Here is a 10,154-nt window from a genome sequence, read left to right on the forward strand (position 1 = left end):
AAAATTATAAAATAATAAAGTAACATAAAAATAATAAAATAATATATATATTTTTAATATAAATATATAAAATAAAATAAAATTAATAAAATATAAATATATAATTAATTGATTTGATATTTATGATAAAAGGTGATTTGGCACAAATTCCAAGCAATCAACACCCCTGCCAAGAGGTGTCATTAACACTCCCCTAATGAACATATGGGCATCAATCATGTTATGGTAAAATAGAAAAGCTTATCCAAATTCAAAATCTTTTCAAAATATGGTGTTTGTTTGACTTGGACCATATCCAACTCTATTTCCAAAGTACCACCTGGGACCCACCATTTCTTCTTATCACCACCATTCTCCATCTTCCTGTGTGCTTTAAGTGTGTGTTTTTGTTGAAGCTCAAAAATATGGTTGGATGATTTCTAGAGTTATCAATCCCTTAAAGAAACCCAATCCAAGTTTGTACATAATTAGTTGGCAGATGGTGCTTATAAGAATCAACTGGTCAAGGCTTCATTTTGGTTTTATATGAATGAAAGCAATGAATTAAACTATAAAGACAAATACCGTAGTTTCGAAATCACATGGACTAAAATAGCAGTTTTTAACAAAGGCACAAAATGCAGTTTGGTCTTACAACTTCACATGACATGGACTGGTATCTTTTATTTATGGGTTCACAGTAATTTAGTGAAATGGATAAAGCTTCTTTCAAAAGAAAAAGAAACCCTAAAAACTCCCACCAACCCATTTCTTTCCCACTCCTTCCCCTTCCAAATCACGACATCCATATTTCTCTCTCATCATTCAAAAAAGATTCACATTTTTTCTGGGTTTTCAAGAATTTTGCATTTCATAACATCAAGTCGGTGTTTCTTTGTTATCTGGATTTTATACCATCTCATTTGGTCATTTCTCTGGTTTTTTTGGGGTGTGGAATCTTGGTTGACTTCTTTATATGTTCAACAACATCTCTCAATGGCGGCTTCTTCTTCTTCATTCAACCCTATTAGTTTCCCTGCTTCTTTTGAAGAAGCCCTAACGAATTCAAATGGGTTTCTTTCTCCTTCGATTGTTTCCACAGATTTCTTGAAGAAAGGATCCCAAATTCCCTCAGATCACAAGGGCTTAACTTCAAGTTGTTGGAATGCTAAAACCCCTGTTCTTGTATGTTGAAATTTATACCAACATTTCAAGTTTTTGGTGATGGGTTTGAATCAAAACTAATCTTTAATCCCTTCTATTACAGACACATGCATCAAAGTCTCTGAGCAAACCCATGAGATGGTGGGAGAAGACACTTCCACCCAACATGATGGAGATCAAATCAGCCCAAGAATTGGTGGATAAACTATCAAATTCAGGGGATAGATTGGTCATTCTGGACTTCTATTCACCTGGTTGTGGTGGTTGTAAAGCTTTACACCCCAAGGTAATTAGTAATTACTTTTCCCAAAACCCATTTTTTTAAACATGAAACTTTTGTTTAATTTTGGTTTATAATCAGATCTGTCAACTGGCTGAGTCAAACCCTAATGCAATTTTCCTCCAAGTGAATTATGAAGCACTCAAACCCATGTGTCATTCTCTCCGTATTCATGTTCTTCCCTTCTTCAGATTCTATAAAGGGTCAGAGGGCAAACTTTGTAGCTTTAGCTGCACCATTGCAACTGTAAGTTGATCCATTCTTATGTTATAAGAAAATGTTGAGTTGATAAGAACAATTGGTTGATGTTGATGTTGATGTTGATGGGGGTGAATCTTGATTCATTTTAATTCAATCTTTTATATACATGGACTTTATAAGAACAATTGGTTAATTGAGTGTGGATCTTGATTTTATGCCTACAGATAAAGAAATTTAAAGATGCATTATCAAAGCATGGAACAGATGGGGGTGATGTTGGTGCAGCCAAAGGATTAGAGGAATCTGAGTTGTTGACTTTAGCTTCAATTGTCAAATCTCATATAATTTGCCATTAGAGGATTTGCCATTAAAATCAAGTGAGGGGGATGATTTTGTTCATGAAGAGACTAATCCACCAATCAACAACTTACTTGTTGCATAGCTAGTTTTAACAAGGGTTCAAGTCATGGAAACACTATCATTGCGAACCATTGTGAACCCAAGAAATCTTGGTGCATCCGTTTTCGGTCATTGAAGTTGTACATAATGTTTTTATACCCAAGAAAACTTGTTTGATTTGTGGTTGAAGATTGAATCTTGTGATTTGTGGTTATTGATCAAGGATTTTGGTAGTTAGATCTTTACTTATACAGAGGGAAGTTAAGTAAGTCTTTTTTTTTTTTTTTAGCAAAATCAAATTGACTTAATATTCGATATATATTTTTTATTTTATAAATGAAACATATACAAACTTGTTTTCTATCACAAAAAAACAGTGATTGTTTTGGTAAATAAGTTGCTTTGGGGCTTGACAAGTAGAAGCCCAAAGGTGTCTTTTTCCTCACAAACGTTCGTTCAATTCTTATTGTTTTGTAACAAAGTAGTGAGTGAGTGTCTAATAATTAAATTATTGTTTTGCAACAAAGTAGTGAGTGAGTGTCTAATAATTAAATTATTGTTTTATAACGAAGTAGTGAAATTGTGAGTGAGTGTCTAATAATTAAATTAAAAACACCACATAAAAATAACCCATGATATTAATTAATGCCACGGATCATTTCATTAAATTATATATATTAGATTAACGAACGATTTGTTCTGCTTTTCTCCATCCCATCCCATCCCATCATAAGGCAAGGTAATTTAAATTCAATAAAAGTATTGTTGACATTTTTATAACATATACGAAAATTCCAAACAAATGTCATCCAATGATTGGCTATTAAAGATTCCAAGTGGCAAAATACGTCAGGCACACTAATAGATTTTGTGGATATGACACGTCAGATAAGGATAAGAATCTATTGCTTCTCATTGGTCAGTTTCCAATCAATAACCCCCAAAATCTAATGAACCATCAAACCTTAAACCACAACCACAACATTACCACTTGAATCAATATTACAAAAGCCTGCTCTACACACATTTTGGATCTTCAACTCACCCCAACCAAAACTATGGCCGCCATCACACAAGCTCCCGTTGCCGTTTTCCGGCCATATACCAGATTCCTAACTGGATCACAAGGGAAGTTAAACCGAGAACTCGCCACCAGACCTTCCGACACTTATCCATCCGCCTCTTTCAAGATCGAAGCCAAAAAGGGCGAATGGCTACCCGGGTTAGCCTCACCCGGTTATCTTGACGGAAGGTAACTCAAACCCAACTTCAAAACGCATTAACAGTTGTATTGTACAAACACCCTAATGCACAAACTAACTGTGAACCACTTGTATGTGTTTTCAGTCTTCCAGGTGACAATGGCTTTGACCCATTGGGACTAGCAGAGGACCCGGAGAACTTAAGGTGGTTCGTCCAAGCAGAGCTCGTAAATGGGCGGTGGGCCATGTTGGGTGTCGCTGGAATGCTACTACCGGAGGTTTTCACGAGCATAGGCATACTTAATGTTCCTAAGTGGTATGATGCCGGAAAGTCGGAATATTTTGCCTCATCATCGACCCTGTTTGTGATCGAGTTCATTTTGTTCCACTATGTCGAGATTAGAAGGTGGCAAGACATCAAGAACCCAGGAAGTGTTAACCAAGATCCTATCTTTAAAAACTACAGCTTGCCACCTAATGAATGCGGGTACCCCGGTGGGATATTCAATCCCCTCAACTTTGCACCAACTGCTGAGGCCAAGGAAAAAGAGCTCGCTAATGGTAAAGAGAAAACACCCATCCTACCCATATTACAACCAACCATTGATAATTTAACCACACAAAAACAACCACTCTACTCTTTGGGCTAGAAGTCGGCTCTATTCTTTGCTGATACATATACATACATACATATATATATATATAGACGAAGAATCATGTGACTGAGAATAGGAGGTAAAGTGAGAAGCATACGAAGGGATCTGAATCCTTGATCACTTTTAATCCCATCCCCACCCAATGATCCAGTGCATCTCATTAGGGTTGATCTTCAATTAAAATTGATCCAAGGGTGGAGATCCATTCTTACCTTTCTCACTATGACTTCCATTCTTACCGGAACCAACCCTATACATATACATACATACATACATATATATATATATATATATATGCAGACCTGACTTCTTATTGCCTGTTATATTACCTATCTTACTGTCTGCTTGCACACACCCTTGTTTCGTGCACAAGCTGGGGTTCTTCACGGAAACAACCTCTCAATCCTAGCAGTTAAGGTAAGGTCTGCATACGTCCTACCCCTACCAGACTCTACTTATGAGTGGGATATACCGGGTTCGTTTGGTTTAGTTTCATGCAGACATGACTTCTACCCCCAAAGAGGAGAGTCTATGCTATAAGGTAGAAGTCACGCTTTAGGGATAGAAGTCAGATTAGCGTACATCTCACCCCCCCAGAACCTACTTTCTAGTGAGATTTACCGGGTCGTTTTGGTTTGGTTTACTGAACAAACATCAATAAGTAATACTCTCTTTTACTAATCTCAGGGAGGTTGGCAATGTTGGCATTCTTGGGATTCATTGTTCAGCACAACGTGACTGGAAAAGGCCCATTTGACAACCTAGTGCAGCACCTGTCAGACCCATGGCATAACACCATCGTGCAAACACTATCCTCGGGAAACTAAAGATCTTATAGCTAAAGGAAAGAAAACATCTTGTTTTGCTCTGTTTGTAAACCTGGGTTGTGACCCTAGATCTAAGCTTTGTTTCTAATGTACAGGGGGATATCATATGAGATGAAAATTTATGATTTATTTGAACTTATTCTCCCCGTCGCATCAGCAGAAAGTAAACTTCTTGATTTCGAAGAAAGAGATCAAAGATGTTATAAGATGCATTAATACTTTATGATTCATACTATACAACTAAAGTATTCTATGCCTATATCTTGAAAAAAACTCGAGGAAACCATGTGAATTTTGCAGTCAACACCACTCGAGTCCAAGTAGAAGTTGTACATACGTTTGAGATGAGCGTGATCCTTCAGTTTTGGTTGTTCGTCATTAGATGATCTGGTTGCTGCAAGAAACCATAAGCTCATAATAAAGAACAAACTAATGAATATTATGAACAAACCCTACAACAAAATCAGTTATGTAGAACGACAAATATGGCTAAATATCCTAATAGACTGTTATATACGTTTGAAAAAATGTGTGTCCTATGTATAGGTGTTGCAATAATTTGACAAGAGACTTTTGTGCATCCTAACAAGTTTTTTAGACCAATTTTGAATTAAATGGTCTTATTAGTCTTTTTATATGATATTATTTGGAAAAAAGATGCCTTATAAAAACAAGCGTCCTACAAAAAGCTCTATGTGTTCAGAAGTCTCATATAAACAAAACTAATAGAACACTTTCTTTCAAAAGTGTCCTAAAAACTTGTTAGAATGTCCAAATATGTTCTACCATCTTATTGTAACACCTTTATACAGGATGCACAATTGTTTGGCCTTATAAACTGAAGTCCTATAAAGTAATCTATTAAGACATGTAAACATCTTTGGTGTCTTACAAAGCCGATTTTGTTATAGTGAATCTAATATGGAAAGAAGCCTTACCGGGGACTGAGAATAAGAGTTCCCATCAATCATGGGAAGAGGACAAGGCCCGGGATCAGGGTTCCAAGCATGACACACATTGTCATTGTAGACAGGTCTAGGCATTTCGAAATTGCAATTCATTGAATAATCTAAAAATCCGTGCAAGCTAGTTGCTGTCTCAGGCTTCACTTCTTTTGATTGTTGAAAATTAAGATTACCATATGGATGAAATGGAAATTGCTCACTTAATTGTGGTCTTAAGTTTGATGTACTACACAGTTCAGCCAAACCACCATCCTGCCTGGTGCAGTCGACTTTTCCTGCACCATCCATCTCTAGCTGTTTGCCAGCACCAAACAAACCAGAATAGTTTGTAATTGACATCCCAGAACACTCACCATCTCTGCAAGTAAAACAAAAGAAATATATTTTCTCATAACTTATTCGAGCTCCAAAGTAAACCTCCCTAAAAAAAAAAGGATTAAGGAATGGGCATCTACCCATTTGGGGTGGAAGACAGGTCTACATACATATACTGGGTTTATTTGGTTTTACTGAATTACAAAATGAACATTAATAATTGGAGTTCATTGTGAGTTAATCATCAGTCTTTTTTCTTGAAATTTTAGAATTCATTTGTTTTGGAAGTTAGAAGTTGGAAGTTGGGCGAAAGCCGAGTGGTGCTTCATTTTCTTTCTTTCTTTACAGGAGGAGTTAAGCTACGGAAGTTCATTTGATTAAAGAACTTCACTTTACACAATAAAACTAACAAGAGACTTCAGTTTAGGAGCCCACTGACCTGTGAGGCATGTAATTTTGTTTCTCTGGTAAGATCAAATTCTGATTTTCGTTGTTTGGATGCCATGGTAAATTCTGATCCTCTTGGGTGTTGGCCATCATCAGAGGCAAATGCAACCCGTTCTGGAACTGCAATGCAATGTCTCTGTCAGTTAGAATCTTCCCACTGTATGACAGATAGTCAAAATAAAATTTTCAGAAAATTATAGTACCTGGCTCATGCAATCTAGCGGAATAAGCTTTTGCTGTCCAAAATTTTCCTGCACCAATAAGCCATTTTCCACTGATTAATGGCAAAGTACAAAATATTGGATAGACAACCAATAGTTGGCACTTCATATGCATAAGAGGTCCACGGATGGTGAATGGAAATAAATTGAGAACGTTCTTTCCAAATGATGTGGAATTTATTCCTTGGCATGAATTCAGAGTACAATACCTTGTGTATACGAATGCGGTCAAGTGACTCCCTTAAGGAATCTTCCATCTGCTTAAGATGTTCAATGTTGTCGATCTTGTCTGGATTACTCCAATAACTAATTAAGAGGATGCAGAAAGCATTCTAGGATGTTAAGAACCATATTAAGAATCATACGTATATGTACCCATACTCATGAAACAATGGCCTTAAGTTAGAATCCACAACAAAAGATCATAAGCCATACAAGTTCAAAAGACCAAAGAGATGAAATAAAGAGACGGCATAACAGGCCACTGATAGACATAAGCTAATACATTACTCATAAGAAAGAAAACTATTAAGCTAATTATCTGAAAAGCTAATTGCAAGCAATCTTATCATAATAACTTATGATAATGAGCACAAAAGATAATGCAAAAAGTTAGGCAAGATCAGTCTAGATGGTGTACGGGTGGAAGCCACTTCATTGCCATGTGCAAAATAAGTTGGACAAACAAGCATAAGTTGTCTCGGGTATATTCTTAATTAAGTGACAAACCCGTACACTTCAAAGTTATGAAAATGATCACAAGTTATGGGGTTCATAAATGACTTCTAAGACCACTTGAGGATTCTTATCATAAGGTCATAACTTAATCATGGCTACAGCTGAATTGAAGGTGTACGGGATCTTTATACAGAAAAGTCCGCTATATTAGCCAATGATAGAAAAATAAAATAGATTGCATGTGACTTGCGTTTTGAACCAAATAACAAAACATGACCAGGAGAGCATACAGGAAACTGGAAATGATTACACATCAATTGAATAACTGAAGGCTTCAGACGTACCTTAGTCGCTTATGTATGTCAGCAAGTTGAGATCGCAACATCATTGCATGGTTGCTTAAATCCTGAAAATAAAATCAATCATTAAATAATATTGTAGACAGAAGTACTGATATTTTCGAAATTTAAATGATTGGGGGTGGGTATCTTGTGACCTCAGCTGATTGACTGCTGCAAACAGAAGCAAACCAGAAGAAACTAAGATCAGATGTGGCATTCAATGGAAACAGGGAGAGAATACGTAGAAAACTGACAAGAATAATCAACAACCTTGCACCCGCAAAGTCTTGTATATTTACATCATGGTCCAGCTTCTTGAACGTTTTCTTCAAAGCCTATGTGCTCAAACGATCAACAATTAATCTTTAGAAAGATGATATTTTGATTTCACAACCATCAAGTTAAAATGTAACAGGAAATAATCCCTTTGCCATGAAGTAATAATCTCGCTTACTCTTTACATGTTCACATACATAAATGCTTTGTTGCAACATCTACTTTCACACTTAACAATTTAATCATATATTAAGCTATGTTTGTCCCACCATCAGGTCGATTACTTCCAGCACCTCAAGAAATAGCTACGCACAGAAGTTGACACATAAAAAATAAACAAATATAAAACACACGGAACATTTCACATTGCTTGGATAAAATTTACTCAAGTGAAAATGTTGAAGTTTCCAACTGTTTGTGTGTGTTATTCAAATTCTATTTCAAGATAGTTGCAGAGTGAAATGAACAGTCACAACATATTCTTTGATTGATCCATGCTTTCCTTAACTTGTTCTTGGTCAAGCATGAATGCAGGAAAATAAAGGGAAATATGTAGTTTGCTCTGTAAAGCAGTCTTACTTCAAGGCTCTCCAATTTCCTGTTCAAGTAGAAGGAGGAAGAGTTGGTTATAATGTTGTTTGAAATTTAAAAGAATCACAAAGATCACAAGCAAGAAACGCCTCGAGTACCTTTTCGCTCTTTCTTGAGGCGTTAGTCGAGCAAACTTCGCAATAACCTCATCAATGTTGCTGCAAAGAGAAGACGTATGAACAACTTTTAATTCCCTATTACGTACTCTTGGATCCAGATAATTACAACTCTTGGTTACTACAGATAGGCAATAAAACCAATTTGTAAGCAACCATTGGAAGTTTTGCTTTTGGGGACTTATTTAGACTAGGGATTGTGGTTTGTACACAGTTTGTATGACCACATAAGATAACTCCCCATATACCAAGACGCAAGATGATAGCCCAATATGGTAATAGTTTTCAACAATCAGCATTAATGTGTAAAAGAGCATAATATGGTTAGGATTTAGGAAATAACCTGCGTTGTCCAGTGAATAATGTAGGCTTTCCAGTTGGAGAGAACATAAGAAGGATGATATCAATATCACATAACACCGATAATTCCTTGGCTTTCTTTAATATTCCATTCCTTCTTTTAGAAAACGTCACTTGTCGATTGCTGATGTTCTCTAATCTCTTAATTTTCAGCTTCACCCTCCCCATACTGCAATCAAAAGATAACACAATTAAACCTAAAAACATTTTATATGGCGTGATATTGTCAGAATCTTTTAGGTTTAACCTTAACCCCCCCCCCCCCCCCAAAAAAAAATCACAAACTTATGATGATCGGATAGCGTAGAATACCTAAAAAGCTATGATCTTCAATAATTATCAAGGTAATGACGGGCGCCAGCCAATATCGCGATTCATTCAAGAAAATTATGACCCGATTGATGACCTAGAAATTTACAGAAACCCTGATCTTAAAAATCGACGTACAGCACGAACTTGAGAGATATCAAAGCATACAAACAGACAAGGAAGCAAACAAAGGGTTGAATATGATGTTATCAGAACTCGAGTTAATTCAGAAAGAGCATTAGCTCCGTGAATCGATTGAACATAATCACATAAACAAGAGAGAGAGAGAGAGAGAGAGAGAGAGAGAGAAACGGGGAAAGGGCTTACAGTTCTGCTGCGATTGCGGACCTTGCGATCGTCACCAAGGAGCGGTAGAAGCGGATACTTGTCAGAAAATTGTCGTATGTTTGTATAGAGACACACAGATACATATATACGTTCGATATATACACACACACGGAGAGAGAGAGAGAGGGAGGGATGCCGAATGCTGATGCTGGTCATCTGACAACGTTTCGCGGGTATATGACGTTCGAATCAGGCGGTGGAACAAGGAGGTGATATGATTAATGGATCAATTGCAGAACTAGTCCCTTCGATAATGAAAATTTCTATTTTTAGTCCTTACAGTAATTGTTATGAGGGCTGTAAACGATCCGAACGAACACGAACGGAGGCTTGTTCGTGTTCGTTCGTTTAACTTAACCGAACAAACGAACAAACGCGAACGATAAACGAACGAAAATATTTGTGTTCGTGTTCATTCGTTTAGAAATCAGGTGTATTCGTGTTCGTTTATATTCGTTTGTTAACATACTAAACGAACG

The 10,154-nt window shown here is 36.6% G+C and overlaps 3 protein-coding genes across 8 annotated transcripts; 2 read left to right on the plus strand and 1 right to left on the minus strand.

Annotated features, from left to right (window-relative positions):
• The first annotated feature begins 733 nt into the window (after positions 1-733).
• On the plus strand, positions 734-2,212 carry LOC112514570 (thioredoxin-like 1-2, chloroplastic). The gene is given in 5 exon segments (XM_025121116.1): positions 734-1,164; positions 1,247-1,429; positions 1,505-1,669; positions 1,849-1,951; positions 1,954-2,212. Coding segments are annotated over 5 exon segments (753 nt in total). The 5' UTR covers positions 734-975; the 3' UTR covers positions 2,067-2,212.
• A 785-nt stretch (positions 2,213-2,997) lies between these two features.
• LOC112514571 (chlorophyll a-b binding protein P4, chloroplastic-like) lies at positions 2,998-4,847 on the plus strand. The gene is made up of 3 exons (XM_025121117.1): positions 2,998-3,275; positions 3,371-3,786; positions 4,569-4,847. The coding sequence occupies exons 1-3, from the start codon at positions 3,082-3,084 to the stop codon at positions 4,706-4,708; spliced, it is 750 nt and encodes a 249-aa protein (XP_024976885.1). The 5' UTR covers positions 2,998-3,081; the 3' UTR covers positions 4,709-4,847.
• A 14-nt stretch (positions 4,848-4,861) lies between these two features.
• Positions 4,862-9,789, minus strand: LOC112514569 (agamous-like MADS-box protein AGL65). Of its 6 annotated transcripts, none has more exons than XM_025121115.1 (13): positions 9,655-9,789; positions 9,002-9,187; positions 8,641-8,700; positions 8,531-8,549; positions 7,946-8,010; positions 7,831-7,846; positions 7,679-7,740; positions 6,866-6,962; positions 6,639-6,686; positions 6,428-6,555; positions 5,847-6,031; positions 5,647-5,743; positions 4,862-5,095 (listed from the first exon to the last, which is right to left on the minus strand). In XM_025121115.1, the coding sequence occupies exons 1-12, from the start codon at positions 9,756-9,758 to the stop codon at positions 5,676-5,678; spliced, it is 1,038 nt and encodes a 345-aa protein (XP_024976883.1). In that variant the 5' UTR covers positions 9,759-9,789; the 3' UTR covers positions 4,862-5,095; positions 5,647-5,675. The 6 variants fall into 6 exon arrangements, with proteins under 6 accessions (XP_024976883.1, XP_024976882.1, XP_024976881.1 ...); XM_025121114.1 differs by having other exon boundaries at positions 4,862-5,102; XM_025121113.1 differs by adding an exon at positions 9,331-9,424 and having other exon boundaries at positions 4,862-5,102; positions 5,647-6,031; positions 9,655-9,747.
• Between the last annotated feature and the right edge of the window lie 365 nt (positions 9,790-10,154).

This window comes from Cynara cardunculus, assembly GCF_001531365.2.
Source record: "Cynara cardunculus var. scolymus isolate 2C chromosome LG 6, CcrdV1, whole genome shotgun sequence".
In the NCBI taxonomy this organism is placed as follows: Eukaryota; Viridiplantae; Streptophyta; class Magnoliopsida; order Asterales; family Asteraceae; genus Cynara; species Cynara cardunculus.